Source organism: Salvia splendens, chromosome 22 (genome assembly GCF_004379255.2).
Source record: "Salvia splendens isolate huo1 chromosome 22, SspV2, whole genome shotgun sequence".
NCBI lineage: Eukaryota > Viridiplantae > Streptophyta > Magnoliopsida > Lamiales > Lamiaceae > Salvia > Salvia splendens.
Window position 1 is genome coordinate 4,641,596 of NC_056053.1, and position 16,578 is coordinate 4,658,173.

The window sequence follows — 16,578 nt, forward strand, 5'->3', positions numbered from 1 at the left end:
TTTATAAATCAATAATATATTCAAATAATAATTTTGTTTATATATATTATACAAAAAAATGAAGAAAAGTAGATGGCAAAAGAAAGTTTTGTATCCCATATTGGAATTACACATTTTTGTATGTGTTACTCTTTCTTTCAATGCGGGATAAAAGTCATTATTTATAATTATATGATAGATCTCCCATCGTTCTTCGTCTATATTTGTACTCTATCTTCTATTATTATAATTTAACAACAAATATTACGTGAATTATTATTCATTAGTTCTTTATCAATATCGATTTGCTTATGTTTAAATCTATGTATATGTTAAATAATAAATACTATTATAAAACATAAAAGGAATAATTATAATACAAATTGTATAAATCTAACGATAACTATTATACAAATAAATATTTTTCCATATACAAATCATATTTCTCAATAATTGTTTATTTTTATCAATCAAGAATATATTCAAATAATAATTTTGTTTATATATATTATACAAAAAATGAAGAAAAGTAGAAGGAAAAAGAAAGTTTTGTATCCCACATTGGAAAAAGATGAATGAATGCTCTAAACATATAGTTATAAAATAAAATACTTCAACATATTTTGTCCCACATCGAAAGTGAAACATAAATATTCAAGAATGTATTAAAGAAAAATAACCCAGAATGGTTTCATAGAATTCACAAGCCCATCAAATATATATGGGCTATCATGAATTTCTTGTATTCATTTATTTGTAAAAATTATTTTTTTAAATATAAAAACCAATTTTGATAAAAATTAATTTTAATTGAACCGCCGGTGTAATTGTTGAAGCGGCGGTTTCTGTTTCACATTTCGTTGAACCTGTCCGGATTATGAACCGGCAGTTAACCGCTGGTCCGGTTTGGTTTGTGCAAGCCTAATGCTGCATGAGGTAATAAAGTTTACAAAATTTGGATGAATATTTCTATATTTAATTAGACTATTGAAACTTCTTTCTTGTCCTACTTAGATAAATTGGCGATCATCTAACTCCTCTATAATTGAGTGGATTATAACCTTTTAAAGGATTGGTCTTTTGTGCCCTCACATATATATTTAGCTAGGGTCGAGGGCTGTCTAGCCTTGGGTCTTTCTTCATACCGATAATTTTGGTTCCAAGCATAGATGGTTAGTGCTCGGTATGTGGATGCATCACAATTTTGTTCTTTGATCTTTGTTGTGGTCCTAGTCATTTTAGGGCTTAGGCTATGCACGAGACTTTAATATCTTATTCTTTTCCCGTATGATATAGATGGGTTGGGGGTGTGCCTAACCCCCACTGTAATGGTGTTTGAGGAAAAAAAAACTCGCTAAATCTTGATTCGTATGTTGGACTTGAATTGAGAATATAGTACTAGTAATATTTAATTTAAATAAATATTTATGTGTGTACACATACAATTGGTTTATTTGATCAAGGAACACGACACGATACATTTGTAACTAAGAGAATGAATTTGTAGGTAATTAAGCAAGCCATGCATGTTCCACTAAAATCATGAAAGATTGTCAATAATCCCATCATATAGTCGCCATCAAAATCAATATCAAGTTATTGTTAAGTGTGCATATCCTGAAAATGAACCCATCAATTTTATATGTTAATAGAAGTTCATTGGCGGCCTAATTCGGTCCCACCCCCCTAAACATTAATCCATGAAAAAGAATAGTTTAGCAAGGCTTACTTATATGTTTAATGCTTAATTATCGTCAAAGAATTGATCCCTGAAACTAATATCCTTTTCTTATGAATTAATTTGTTACTTTATATCCTTCATACAATATGAGCAATAGAGATGTCAATTCAATCCGAAACTCAAACTCATGGGTTGCCCAAATAATCTCACAATTTACAAGATTAAGGTTGCAAAATTTTTAACCTGAAAAATCCTAATCTGAATTGTCCTAAATCGAACAGCCCGCACACCAGCCGATATGAATGACCTGAAATTAACCCGAATCCCATAAGGTTAGCCCAAAATGAGATAATTCTCATTATTTAGTTTTCAATTATAATTACTTTTCAAATAATTAAAAGTTAGTCCAATAAAGTTTGTTCAAATACACTTAAAAATATGTTTTGATTCTAATAACATTAACTTTATTTATTTTGTTTTATATATTATTTTTATTCTAATAACTTAAAAATTATTATCAGCATCATTAAATTTATAAATTATGTTAAAATCAAAACTCTATTCATTCAATTTATTTATTTAAATTTATAAAGAAAATAGAGAAATCGGTAGTGCTTACATAAGATATGCAGTTATTGGCGGACATAAGTCAAGTGGCAAAGAGATTTAAGTCCTTACCATGCTATTTTTCTAGTCTCTTTAAATTTATCCAGTTTTTATGCAAATTCACTATGCTATTAATAAAGTAATTAATTATCTAAAAATATATTTTTAAATTAAATTTTGAAAGTATAACCCCTAAGTTTTTTTTCTACAGACCAAATTACTCGGTATTTTTAACTCGTTGATTTTCTTTTATACTACTATTCGGTTTAGCAAAAAAACCAGCTATACATTTCCGATATAAAATTCTGATTATGTCTGAAAAAAAAAATTAAATTTTAATCCAACATGGGCCAAAAATTCTATATCAAGTCATTTTAAATGCAATGAACAGAGAAAATAATGACTACCTACCAGTTACAAAAAAAATGTTTTTCGTTCATTTCAGCAGTGGTTAATAATCAGGCCCGGTCCTGAGTTTTTATTGGCCCGGGGCGGAACTAAAAGAGGGGCCCCATAATAATACTATAAACTAATAGTTTAACAGTGGGCTCTTGTTTCTTGCTTGGACCTGGCCCAGTAGCATATATATACTCATGTATGTATTTGGATTTTGGAGGCCCCAACGTTTTGGGGGCCCGGGGCGGGGGCACTGCTCGACCCCCCCAAGGCCGGGCCTGTTAATAATGATGTGATATTTAAATCTATTTTAAATAGAGTATAAACTTACATATCGCGTTACACTTCATAATTCTAATCAATCAGTCATAAATAACAACTTGTGCCAAAAAATAGTTATTCGGTTCAATGCACTAAACAAATAAATTAATAAAGAAACACCTGATTATTATTTAATAACAATAAAATTAATATTGCTACCAATAGCCATCGTCATACGTCAAATCTACTTGGTAAGTCTGTTTTTTTTGTTTTTTTTACAATCTACTTATTTTTAATTAGTTCGATTATGCGAGAAACAAAAAAGGAATAAAATGAAAACTCCAAATAATTATCTAAGAAATGCTACTTCCAATGAAACAATGAATGTTCTTAATCCTAAATAATTACAAGAATCGAAGAAAAAATTAAAAAGATCACACAAAGAAAGGAAAATGTCAAAATTTAAATAAATTAATTTCTACGGAGTATTGTTTTATGAACCATAATTGTTATAGGAATTGATTAAGAGTATAAGTACGGAGCATTATTTTCTCTCAACCTGAAATTTCAATATTTGCATAATTGTAAAAAGAATTTATAAGATGGTGTTGTGATTTCAATTCGCAATTTATAAGAAAGTAGATTTTTTAATCAGAGATAGTAATGCTCGGAACAAAAGTAGGGAGTGATCTGGTGCATGAGATCATCTACAAGGATATATTAAAACCTAAAATGGGATAACTAATTAGCTCCAATAGTACTAAATAACTAATCTCATTTTTTATTTTTGAGAAAAAATATTTATCTTTAGGTTTACACTAAATCAAAACTTAAAAGTTTTTCAAATTTTGTGAGTAAAAAAGACATAATATGAGAATATTCTTTTAAATTTGAATTTAATGTAAATGGTTGGAGTAAAATCATATTTGATGTGACATTTATACTAAAATAAGTTTGAGTTTAGTGTAAATGGCTGGAGATGCTCTAAGGCATGGATAACGAGTGACTCCTATTTCTAAACTGCAGGGGCATGAATGAACCGAAGCATATTAAAAAAAAGAGATTAAAAAATTATACAAATTATGAAACTGTGTATTCAATTAGAGCTAAAGAGATATATTTGATGTATACTCGTACCAACAAGATGCAATTTCTTTCTTTGATATTCGAAGGAAACGTCGATGAAAATTATGTACAGTAGTTAATCTAACCAAATTTATTTTATTATTACACACTATAATACTAGTATATAGTACTAGTATGTTTCTAATTTTCACATTAAAGTGTGTGAAAAGATGGATACACAAACTATACTAATTAACCAATATAGTTAATCAAGGCTGACATTGGCACTAAACATAATCCTCTCTTCCTTAGCTCCATATATTGATCGCTAGTTTCATTGTCAATAACAATATTCTTCGTATTTCTCTCTTCTCTTTCTGGTTTCAAGAAATTCTTTGAATTTGACTGCTGACCCTAAAAGCATAAAATTAAATAAATTTAGTTAAAAGGGCACGATCATATGCAAAAAACACTTAGATATATATAAGTAAATTAATTAATTAAATACTACTTCATCCATCTTTCTATGGTTGACCTCCATCTGCTTCATCATCGTGCTTACCTATTCAACAAAATATTAACATAATTAATTACTCTCTTTTTCAAGAAAATAGGTGCAAAAATTTTAAAATTAGTAAAGTTGCTTTGATTATAAATAAACCATAGTATAAAATTAGTAAATTTGCTTTGATTATAAATAAACCATAGTATAAAACTGACAATTTTCTAAAACCAACAAACTAATTATTCATCATAAAAATCTATCTTAAATCAAACTAACATTCACCTATCTCTTGAAAAAAGAAACTCAAAACAATTTTCTAAAATCAATAAATTAATTATTTTCTCCCATACACCTATACAATCATATTTGTAATATTGGAAATAAAAAATCCAAAAAAAAAGAAGAAAAGAAGGATAAGTGATGATCACCTTAGGGCTATGAACAGGAGAGCTAGCCGTATCTTCCAAAGCATCATCGTATTCATACGTATTTTTCCTTCTTCGATTCAACTTCTTCAAATTCAACTGTTTAATTGTGTCTGAAGAGCCATTCCACGCTGCGTCCGAGACCATAGAAGAGCTACTTATGAAGCTGTCCCTGTTGCAAGAGAAGTCCTCCAAATACTGCGTCCATCCACTTTCTTCCTCCTCCTCGATGTTTTTGTCGTTGATCGACGAGTTCATCGCCATGGATGAAAGCTTGAAGAATTTTTGTGGGATGTGAATTTTTCTTTGGAAGAATTTTTAGGTGAGGATGATTGTTGATGAAGGAATTTAAATATTGTTTGGGTGTGAAATGTAAGGGTGCCCACAAAGTGGAATCCTAGTGTGGGCCCTTTGGAGTCGAGGTAGTTAAGATCGGTTGGGAGGGTGGGGATTTTCAATTTTGAATTTATTAAATTGGAAAAGTGGCAAGAAAAGGAGTAGGTTAGCAAAAGTGTTTGTTTTTTTATAGATTATTATTAAACTATAATGCAAAACTTTAAACTTGTAGGAGTAATAAATTTGTAGTTTAAACTTCAAAAATATTAGTCCATTCGTTATTAGGAGTTTCATTTGAGTTCGGTACAAGTTTTAAGAATTGTAAAGAAAAGTGGGTGGAAAAGATAGTAGAATATGAGACATATTTTTATATATTAATGTTATAATAAAGCGTGAGTAAATGAGTTAGTGCAATGTGAGGTCTACTATCATTTATAGTAAAAGTGAACCAGGACTCCCAATGGCGGGCAAACTAAAATGGTAAACCGGTACTTCTAATTAGGGGTGGGTAGGTAAGGTATACCTTACCGAAACCACCTTACCGTAAATTCAGTATGCGAAAAAATCATACCTTTATCTTACCAAAATTTTCGGTATACCAAATTTCGGTATACCTTATTTTCAGTATGGAGAATTTTCATATCGATATCGTACCTCATTTTCGGTATGCCGTACCAAAGTTCGGTATACCATACTTTTGCGGTATACCTTACTTTCAATATCAATGAAATTTGAATATTTTGAGTTTTTAGAATACTATTTATATTTTATAGTAATTTAAATTATATACGGGGTATTAAACACTAGTATATTTTATTCATATTATATTATATTTCACAATAAATTTTATAATTTTAAAATATATAAAATACTTTATATATTATTATATTCATATTTTACGGTATATACCTTAAATTACGGTATATACCGAATTTCGGTATGCCGCGGTATACCGCGATATATAAAAATTCATACCTTTACTTTACCGAAATATTTCAGTAAGGTATCATACCGTACCGAAAATCACGGTATACCAAAAATTCTGTATTTTCTGTATTTTTTCGGTACGATAAGGCCGGTATTTCGGCATTTCGGTATTTTTCCCCAACCCTACTTCTAATGGCAGACCGAGTATAAGATGTTGGTTTCTGGATTACAAGAGATAAACTGGGCGTAATACAACCTAAAAGAAGGAATACAAAAGAAATGACTGAAACTGAATTACAAGAGAAATCGAAACAAATAAACTGTGAACAGTAGTTAGCTAAGTCGAGGAGTCCTCTTTCCGCAACACGAAATACGCCCCGGTAGACGAACCAGCCTTGGGTCGAGCCCAACCAACGAGCCCCACGACCAGTCCAAAGACCAATTGCCAAGATCCAAGTCCAAGGACGCGAGCACGGGCTCGGGCTCGAGGCGGCGCGCGCGTGTGGACTCTACAACCCATCTTAGTCCACTAGAATTATTACATGTAATAATTCTACTTATTTAATACTTGTTTAATAAGCTTGTTACTTTCAATGACTTCTCTCCTAGCTTATTTAATTAGCTTGCAATTTTGCGCAACTTTAATTCATTATTTCTCACTCACCGGGAATCGGACTTGAGAAAATGAATATACCACTGTCATCTACTCCGAACGTAGATCGACGCTATATCATTTAATTTCACAAAATTAAATGTCTCGTTGGAAATATTATTGGTCAAAGTCGTTTGACCCGACATACGATTCCAACATGAGATTAGTGGAACATAATGTGGTATGGTTAGGGGAACATAATCCATGCTTCTTACTTGTTAGTATTGTTATTTTATAGAATTGTGTTTGGGAGCACTGAAGATGATATTGGCTCTCCTTGCTCCGAGTGAGGCTCGTCTTTCCGTCTCTCCCGGCTCTTCCACTCCATGCTCATGTGACGTCTCCGTGTGGTTCGTATAGAATTCAATATAAGATGTTGCAATAGCAATAATATCCTCGTTCTATACATTACTGCGAATTAATGTTCTACTAATAGTTTTTGGTCTTAGGTTTTAGAATTTAGCCCATTCATGGACATTTCTTTTTAATATTATGCCTTCGTCAAGTCTACCAATCACCTGCAGTATTAATGTATTATAGGATGTGAATGTGAATATTGCAATTTATTACAAAGTGATAATGCAGTTGCAATGCTAGGTTTATAAAATTGATTAAACTTCTTGCATTATTTGGCAGTTAACTCTGAACAAAATATGAGATTATTAGGTTCTTAAAATAGGTTATATTTTACGATTAGTGGAACATAATGTGGAATGCCTATATTTTAAAGCTATAGAAAAGAAAACTCTAAAACTCAACAATATTAACCAAAACTATAGTAAGTGAATAATATAACTAATTACAATAATATACACTTCTTCTATATCACATTTCTTTTTTTTCATTTTTTTTCCTTCTCTAACATATTTTGGTATTATGTTGTAGTATAAGTACTAGATTCTTTATCACCAGACATGTTCCAATCTCGTATTTCACTTCACACCCGAATGCACGTGCACAGCACGATAAAACACGAGACTGAAACACGACAGAATAGAATAGACGAATCGAGCCCCGAAACAAACCATCAACTGCCCTGTCCATCACCAACTTGACTCGGATGCCTCTTCGAATCCCCACTATTCTTCCTAAACAGCTCCTTTATCTCCGTCTCTTTCTTGTCGACAAAATCGATGAGGTTCTTGAAGCTCGTCGTGGGCAAGATGCGCCTGCTGGGCCGCGCTGGCTCGGCCGCCTCGATGTTCTGCTGCACCACCTCGCTGCTGTATCTGCTGAACTGCAAGCAGACTCTGCAGAAGAAGACGACCAAGGCAATGAAGCAAGCAATGCCGCATATGAGGAAGAGGCCCCAGAAGCTCTTCAGCGAGAGGCGGTTGTCGTCTATGGGGTTTGTTTGGACGGAGCATGTGTCCTTCGACAGCCATTTGTCGTGGATCCTTTGCAGCTCTCCGTTCTCAGAGAGCTGCAGGATCGCGGTTGAGAGGTCGATTGCGAGCGGCGAGTCTCGTTGGAACGCCTGCGGAAGCATCAAGTGAGGTTTAGGTGTGAGTATTCAGATTTTCAGTTAAGTTGACATGGATCCAAAAATCCGAATTTTGGACTCCAAATCGAATCCAATATTTCGATTTGGTTCGGATTGATTAACTATTCGGATTTCTGGTTCTGTATTTTTGCTTAGTCTTAGCGTGGATAGAAAACATGGCGAAAACTGAAGGAGAAAACTGTGATAGAAAATAGTACTTACGAATCCCCATCCGCTCTTGGTGAACTCTCTTCCGACGATGCTGAATTGGCACTTTGTGCTGGCAAGGAAGAGCTCGACATAAGGAAGCTCGTCGACAATGGCAGCGACGCCACCCTTGTTCGGACCTATTTGAAGGTAGCGAACGTAGTCGTCGTGGCTCCTCATCACCCGGATTCTCGATTCAGCTATATTCAGCTCGTTGACAAGGTAGTTATATGCGAACGAGCCATCTTGGATACCGATAGGGTCGGAGCTCGAGATCAACGAGTCGATTCCTTGAACTCTCGACGAGAGCTGTTGCACGGTGAGGATGGATGTCAAACTAGCTGTGTAGCTTGAATTGATGATCAATACCACAAAGAGCCACAGGATCAAGACGAGACGCCCCAGCGTGCTCACCGTGTTTTCTCCTACATAAAATTGACTCCAGTCAATAACCGTTTTAGAAAAAGACAATAGCGAAAGCGTACATTAGCGAAATACACTTACTGTGTGCAAAAAACATCGTTGAGAAGCTAAACCTGAAAGGGAAAGATATGAAATGAGTGGCATAGCTCACAAAATCAAAGATGGAATCTAATTTCAAATCAAATCAACTATCAAGGAAAGTTTTGGGATAATTTTAGTCCTTTTTGTTGCAACAAAGTGAAGCCAGGGATGCGTGATCCGCTTGCTCGCTTGTCTCAATTCATCACTTTTTTTAAGAGATCATCAATGATTCCCCCATTTAGCCCATGTTGACTCGAACCCCTGACCTATTGGTTGGGGGAAAGCGTCTAACGAACTAAATTGCTTTTCGTAGTGTCAATTTATTCTCTGCTTTCTCGTTATCAGATGCATTCATCGAAATAATATTTGGGAAGTGAAGATTGGGAGAATACTAACCAGAAAACCGTCATGATCTGTTGCCTCGGAGGGCCACGGAACTCAGTATTTGTCCGATGCTCAAGAATCCAAACGACAGTTCCAACAAAGAGAAAGAAGATGCCAGTGACACCCCACATTTGCCAACTGAACGGCATAAGGAATGACCACGGCTTGGATTTGACCTGCTTGACAGGGGCGAGCACGACAAGGCCGGATTCCATGAAAGGCTGTGTGAAGTCCACCATCCGCGTCCTGTTTGTCGTGATAGTCATGTCCCCAACTGCTGCGTCATATTTCTGCACAGACAAAGTAAACCAGTCACACACACACAGAGAAATAAGTTCATCATCTCTATATAGAATGCCTCAAGTTTAATACTGGGAACAGATTTGAACGATAAACACTCACGTTTTGTGCTACGTCGCTCACAAGATTGCCAAACGAGGGGTTACGTTTACCATCTCCGTACATGATATATTGGTGAGGAACTGCGTAAGGCAACAAGTCGACAGCAGCTTCAAATACATCGATGCAGTAGCCTCTGGCCCCCAATGGCCCTTTATCTTTCGTCACAACATCTGGATATGTTATCCTGTAAGGCACAGCGATCTGCAAAGGCTTCCCGTTATTTGGAAAAACCCATCCTCGAGGCTTTACTGTAGTCTCACCCGGCCATAGGACACTATAGAGAAACTGGTCACTCTTGTTGGCTCGTTCTGCGTATAGTTTTTCCGGAGGAATGACAGACAGTCTCGAGTGATTCGACCAATAACCAATCCTCCGAATTCCAGTTCCACCGATGTTGAGAACATCGAACGCAGGGCGGACCAAGTTCTTGTCCGAGTCGAACTGAACTTGTCCACTCAAACCGGTGAAGTTTGACGAAGTGAGAAGCTGCAGTAGCTTCGGGCCTTGGTCAAAGATCTGGAGGGACGTCAAACGGAGGGAGCTATCTTTGGTGTCGCGCAGTTTTGGATCGTCTGAGAAACTGATATTCCCACCTGCACGAAAGAAAGCATCGAGTGCCCGGGCTACTAACCACACAGAATCGTAAGCATATAGAGCATACGAATTGAACTTCGGGTACTCTTTGTTCTTGAACTTCCCCCATCGAGAACTGAACCTTGTCTTGAGATCAGAATCCGGAGTATGGTGACGAAGCGCGAGCACGCCCTGCAGAAGATCCGCGGTTTGGGGATCAATCGTTTCTTTGGAATCCAAAACACAAGGAAGCCAATCAGTAGCAATCCAAACATAGCCCTTGCTCATCATTCCGAGCCTGTTTGCTACTGCAAATATATCAAGACCGGTATCAGGATTCACGTGCACAACATACACCCGCGACTCCATCAGGTTCACCTCGACCAACAAATTGTCAATGTCACTCCTGGGAGCACCCGGGGTGAACGCAGCCTTGTAAGAAATCCTAGCCCGCTTCTTTGACAGTGCGTCACCCAATACAGAAATCCCGTTCCTGCCATTATCATCATCTACAAAGATCGCAATCACCTCCCTCCATTCGAAATACTCGACCAGATCAGCAATCGCCTGCATCTGGTAGTCATCATTAGTCACGCCACGGATGAAGTAGGGGTACTGCAGAGACGAGAGAGTGGGGTCGGTGGCAAATGACATGAGCGGGACGTGAAGCTCGTTAACAACATGGGAGATCACATGTGCTATCCCAGACGACTGTGGACCAAGCGCCGCAACAACTTGCTTCCCCACAATCTGCATTGCTACAAGACGAGTAAGGACAACCTGTCAAAGATGCCTTGTTCCCCTCATTCTCCACTAAAACTATGCATCATTCTTACCTGAGCTTAGATAATGACATTTCTCAAGATTTTCTAAAGAATCTCTAGATTATAGCATTAGAAAAAATGGCTTACTAAATCAATATTCCTTCTATACCAATTAACATCATTTTTACTTCAAAAAATTCTCCATAACATAACCAATCCACACACAATTAATCAAAATTCACAAATTAAGATAGACCACAAAGAACAAAAAATTCGCAAAATATACCAATAATTCTCCTTCAAAAGAAAACCATCAATCCAAGAGCAATACAAAAAGAAAAAAAAATACCTTCAACTGTGCCAACAAAGCCACTGCAATTAGTATCCTGCAAAATAAGATTGATTTTGGTGTCCTTCAAAATGGTGGAATCAGAATTCACATCTTCAACAGCAGCAGAAATTGCAGGCCCCAAAGACATCCCAATATAAGAATTGAAAGTGTACAAAGCCCCAATATTCACAACACTAGAATTCCCATTCTGGGCAACCACTCCCACAGCAGCAAACACACACAAAATCAACAACACCGCAGCCCCCCTCGCCGCTTCACAGCCCTCCATTTTTCTTATCAAAGAAAGGCAGCAGCTCACAAGCTCAAATCTTCAAGCAACAAAGAGGCAAAAAAAAAAATCACTGCGTCAATACATCAAACACTTCATGTGTACAGTGATTACTCACAGTTGATTTAAAATCAAGCAGAAATTGACATCACTGAATCACAAAATTGGGAGCTGTAGCCACTAAACAAAGGATTTCAGTCCAAAAATGGTGGGGATTGGGAGTTTGAGAGGGGAATCTTCCTCATTAGCAGAGCAAAAGCCGCAATAATTCCCAAATTATTAAATAGGGACGAAACTCAACTTGAAATTTTGGGGAATTTTGATTTTCCACGTCGGGAAATGATTCTCCGTTTACTTAACTCACCTAACACAATTTTTCTTAATATCCGTATCTGAAAAAAAAAAAAAAGGTTTTTCGTTACTATCAAACGGAGAGAGTACTATTTACGAGAAAAAGAAACAATAATTAAATCAAGTGTATGAATAAGAGAATCAATCTCAAACTCTTGGCACAGAAATAAGATGCAGCAGAGATGACATAAGCAGCAATACATACAAAAGAAAAAATTGATTAATTAATCATCGAAAGCTCCATTTGTTGAGCTGAAGAAGAAATCTGCAAATTTCAGCTGCTGCTTCACGTGGATAAAGTAATGAATAAATGAAGAGTAATAATTTAATAAGTCCAAGAAAACTTTAACAGTTAACGTCTGCTGTTGGTGGGTCGAAGAAATTCATAACTGTATGATTGATCAAACATATATTCGAATAGTTTAGGAATTTGTATTTGAACTGCTGCAGTAATTTTATTACTACTACTAATTGTTGTAAAAAAGTTTACTTTTTTATAAGAATTGATCAAATTCTAATCCTGAAATATATATTTATGTGAAGTTTTTAATTTTTCTTTTATAATTTTAATGAATCAACGTTGTACTAATATTATCTACATATGTTGTGATTTAATACTCTGGTTTACATGACAATTGTAGCAAAGAATTACTATTGTTTTGTGTTAAAATTACAAAATTAATCTAAGTAGGTAACAATTACCATTTTTATGATGTGATATGATGTGATATAATGTCGATGTTACAATAATTACGTACATGTACATTGTAGCAATTTATTACCAAAAATTGACTAGACCTACCTCTTTCCGCTGACTGGAAAAAATTGAGGGTTGAAGATTGAAAAAGAGAACGTTAATCGATAATTAGCATAAATTGTCTCATTTCTTGGATGTTAACAAATTATAGTACTCCTACTTAATTTAGTCTACGTATAGTAGTAAAAAACTATTTGGAAAATACCCATTTCTAGATTTTGGAAAATGTTGGCTCTTTTTAACATTTCCTTTTTCAAGAAAAAGGGATAAATAGTTCCGTAAAAGTTAGGTCATATAGCTAATTTGTTTAAAAGAATATTTAATTAAGGGGACAAAACTTAGTTTAAAGTATGAGAATTTTCGTTGAATAATGAAGAATAAGAGAAAGCGAGCTCTAGTGGCCATCTTCTTGCAAGAAGGGAAAAGAATTTGATTCTTGAATTGTTTCATCCACAACGCTGTCACTAAACCGTCCCTTAAATTACTATTCACGAGCCCGACTGTACTTTTTTACTCCATCTCTTAATTAAGGGACCGAACCTGCAACCCTCCGTCACTTATTCGTCCCTTAAATTACTATTCATTCAATTTCTGTTTTTTATTTTTTTTCCAACATATTCAATTAATAAAAAACACACTTCATTAAAAATAAAATAACATTACAACATAAAATTCGTAAAAAATATTTAAAAAACATAATTAAAAATCCTAAAAAAAATTAAAAATACATAATCTAATTTCCTCCGCCAAAGTTTGTCCAAATGTGCTCCATTAGATCATCTTGGAGTTGGGCGTGGGCGGTAGAGTCACGTGTCCTTGCCCGAATAGACAACCGTTCTTATATAGACGGATGCACTCCACTTCGAGACGGACTACTTGCGGTTGAGCTTCCGGGGGCTTCAGGGTCGAACCAATTTCCCGCCTCGGGTCCTTCGTCTTGGACATTCATGTTGTGCAAGATTATGCACGTATACATGATGTTGACCATGCTCTCCATGAACCACGTACGAGCCGGGGCTTTGATAATGTTGAAGCGCGCTTGGAGAACCCCGAACGCCCGCATTTGCTCATACGGATCCATGAGATCGATTAAATTTGGGGGAAGATAAAAGAGAGATGATTTGAGATGAAAATTGGAGAGGAAATGGAGATGAATTGGGAAGAATAGATGTGTAGTTGTGTGTGAAATGAGGATGAATTAGGAGTATTTATAGAGTAAAAAAAATAAAAAAAAATAAAAAAGGAAAACGGCTATAAAACGGTAATATTACCGTTTGCCAATTTTTATTTTTTATATTTTAATTCGAATTTTAAAAAAATGATTTATTGCGTCAGCGTGACGAATCCCACTCGCGGGCCGGCGAGTGGGCGTCACTCATGGGCTGGGAGCTCGCCACGTCGCGGGAGCGCGTGGCGAGACGTCTCGCAACGGGTCTCGGAGGGACGGGCCGGCGGGATGGTGACGGAACGAGACGCTGCAACACGTCCCGCCACCGTTCCGTCACGGAGGAACGAAATACGGGCCACCCGCGTAAGAGCATCCACAATGGGGCGCCCTAAAGCGCGCCCTATGGCGCGCCACGTCAGCAGTTTTATCCTCCTACCCTCCCACCTGCAATGGGGCGCCCTAAGGCGCGCCCTATATGTTTTAATATTGTTCTGTTAATTAATTTAAATGTTTTCAAATATATAATGCAAACTAATTTAAAAACACAACAAGTAACCAAAAACCCGCGAATATTGCATTAATAATTACACAAAAGTTATACGATTCAAGTTGGCTAATCTATGTATTGTGTGTTGGCGTCGAACGGCCGATATTCGTTGGGTTCTGTACCCGGCCAACGCGCCTCCCCTAACATTGGACTGTTGGGACTTTCATCCATTTCGTCGAAATAATAAAAAATGTGAGTTTCGAGAGTGAAATCGTGAAAATTAAACGTTACAAATGAATGTGGGGTAGGGATATTTATACAAAAATTAAAAAATGCGTGGCATCGTCAGCGACCATCGTCCGCCGATCCCACAATGGGGCGCCCGATGGCGTGGACGATAGCCCATCGTCCGCGCTTCAATCACGGACGATGCATCGGGCGTGGGCGTAGGGGGCGGACGATGGCGAGCACCTACAATGGGGCGGACGATGGCACCCGCAGACGATGACACGCATCGGGCGTGCCATCGGACGTCCCATTGTGGATGCTCTAATGCGTTGCGGGTGGCCTAAGGAATTTGATTCTTGAATTATTTGCTTTTAAACACACTATTTATGGATCACGTGAGATTCTGTATTTTGGCGTGATTGAATTTTCTATTTTATTCTACCAATTTATTAAGTAAATTATAATAATAAATATTAAAATAAGTAAATAGTGCAAATAATATACTTTTACTGTAATCCATTCAAAGTGAAGTGTAAATGTAAAATTGTTCCATTTTTCCTTCTTCGAAACTATACTAGAGACTAAAAATCGTGTTTGAGTCACGATCGATTAACTTAATGCTTTTGTATAATTGTTCGATTTTTTCTTTGAAAGTTGCAAAACTTATTGAAATTATACAAGAGTTCAGAATTCGTGTTGAGTTAGATTATTATCTAACAAGTTTTAAATGCAACCATGAGTCACGAGCCGATTTCAAGAGATTTTTGGTGAAAATAGTCTAAAAAATTAGTGCAGGACTTTATTCTAATGAAAACAAAAATTAATGTTATAAAATCAATGGGGTCAGAATAATAAATTATTCAATTATTTCTTATAAATGGGGTCCTCTCGTTGTTGGAGATATAGCTATAAAAAAAACACTAACTGGGCGTAATACAACCCGAGAGAAGACAAATAAAACAGAAACGAAAAATATAATGGAAATTCAAAACTGTAAAGATGAACTTAGCCGAGTCGAGGAAGGTCTCTTTCCGCAAGACGTGATACGCCCCGGTAGTGTTCTCGGTTTTGGCGTGTCGTCCCCAAAGATAAAACGGCTACGTCTCGTTCGTTGCAACACCGCAGTTGGAACGAGCTCCGGCAAACTGGAAGAGGAAAAGGGCAGAGCTTTCGACAGAAAAAACAATGCAGAGAGGGGAAGATAGCTTATGCTATTATGCTTGTGAATGTTGTATCTAATGCAATGGAATGGCTAGCCTATTTATAGGCCAAGCCACCATGCAGGGTCAACCAAGCCATGAAGGCTCATCATGGCAGATTCGTAACCGTCGGCGGTTACAGACATGTGGCGGGAGTGTACCTTTCGCGTGTGGAGCGTGTGGATTTCTCACGTGGCAGCCGTGACTGTGCCACGCTTGACGATGTGTCAAGCCACTTGGATTGCTGACTCGGCGGTGGTCTAAAAAGATTAGTAATGGTCCAGACCCAAGCCCAAAGACCACCCAAAGACCAATTGTCAAGATCCAAGCGGTCGCCCAAGACCAATTATGTTTTGTGTGGCAATTGGTCTTGGGCGACCGCTTGACTACTCATCCGTTCTTACGTTTTGTGACCATTGCGGTCTTGGACACCACTTTGGATTCATTAGTGCGTTTTATGAAGCGACCACACTTCGCACTTACATAGGTGATTCTTAGTCAAGTACCTTGCCATACTTGGTCTCTTTGAGAACTCCATCTCTTTGAGATCCTTAAGAACCATTAAAAGTCATAGACTTATCCTTTACCACTAGACAAGTTCTCCAACACTCTATTGCT

The 16,578-nt window shown here is 36.5% G+C and overlaps 2 protein-coding genes across 9 annotated transcripts; both read right to left on the reverse strand.

The window, feature by feature from the left end:
* Nucleotides 1-4,105: 4,105 nt before the first annotated feature.
* LOC121786992 (vascular-related unknown protein 1-like) lies at nucleotides 4,106-5,217 on the reverse strand. Of its 4 annotated transcripts, none has more exons than XM_042185582.1 (3): nucleotides 4,922-5,217; nucleotides 4,524-4,550; nucleotides 4,106-4,402 (listed from the first exon to the last, which is right to left on the reverse strand). In XM_042185582.1, exons 1-3 carry the CDS (start codon nucleotides 5,180-5,182, stop codon nucleotides 4,241-4,243), a joined length of 450 nt encoding a protein of 149 aa, XP_042041516.1. In that variant the 5' UTR covers nucleotides 5,183-5,217; the 3' UTR covers nucleotides 4,106-4,240. The 4 variants fall into 4 exon arrangements, with proteins under 4 accessions (XP_042041516.1, XP_042041515.1, XP_042041513.1 ...); XM_042185581.1 differs by having other exon boundaries at nucleotides 4,106-4,393; nucleotides 4,500-4,550; XM_042185579.1 differs by having other exon boundaries at nucleotides 4,500-4,550.
* Nucleotides 5,218-7,573: 2,356 nt separating this feature from the next.
* LOC121787324 (glutamate receptor 3.4-like) lies at nucleotides 7,574-12,492 on the reverse strand. 5 transcript variants are annotated; one of them, XM_042186026.1, is made up of 8 exons: nucleotides 12,327-12,492; nucleotides 12,135-12,162; nucleotides 11,500-11,810; nucleotides 9,814-11,144; nucleotides 9,424-9,701; nucleotides 9,028-9,059; nucleotides 8,539-8,948; nucleotides 7,574-8,310 (listed from the first exon to the last, which is right to left on the reverse strand). In XM_042186026.1, exons 3-8 carry the CDS (start codon nucleotides 11,768-11,770, stop codon nucleotides 7,861-7,863), a joined length of 2,772 nt encoding a protein of 923 aa, XP_042041960.1. In that variant the 5' UTR covers nucleotides 11,771-11,810; nucleotides 12,135-12,162; nucleotides 12,327-12,492; the 3' UTR covers nucleotides 7,574-7,860. The 5 variants fall into 5 exon arrangements, with proteins under 5 accessions (XP_042041960.1, XP_042041959.1, XP_042041957.1 ...); XM_042186025.1 differs by lacking the exon at nucleotides 12,135-12,162; XM_042186023.1 differs by lacking the exon at nucleotides 12,327-12,492 and having other exon boundaries at nucleotides 12,072-12,314.
* Nucleotides 12,493-16,578: the final 4,086 nt, after the last annotated feature.

Excerpts from the sequence above, each read along its gene's own strand:
- LOC121786992 (XM_042185579.1), bottom strand. The coding sequence starts at position 5,182 with ATGGCGATGAACTCGTCGATCAACGACAAAAACATCGAGGAGGAGGAA. Across the intron at positions 4,551-4,921 it reads CTCCTGTTCATAGCCCTAAG|GTAAGCACGATGATGAAGCA; the intron begins GTGATCATCACT and ends TTTGTTGAATAG. Across the intron at positions 4,403-4,499 it reads ACCATAGAAAGATGGATGAA|GGTCAGCAGTCAAATTCAAA; the intron begins GTAGTATTTAAT and ends TTATGCTTTTAG.
- LOC121787324 (XM_042186025.1), bottom strand. The coding sequence starts at position 11,770 with ATGGAGGGCTGTGAAGCGGCGAGGGGGGCTGCGGTGTTGTTGATTTTG. Across the intron at positions 9,702-9,813 it reads TGAGCGACGTAGCACAAAAC|AAATATGACGCAGCAGTTGG; the intron begins GTGAGTGTTTAT and ends TTGTCTGTGCAG. Across the intron at positions 8,311-8,538 it reads CCAAGAGCGGATGGGGATTC|GCGTTCCAACGAGACTCGCC; the intron begins GTAAGTACTATT and ends ATGCTTCCGCAG.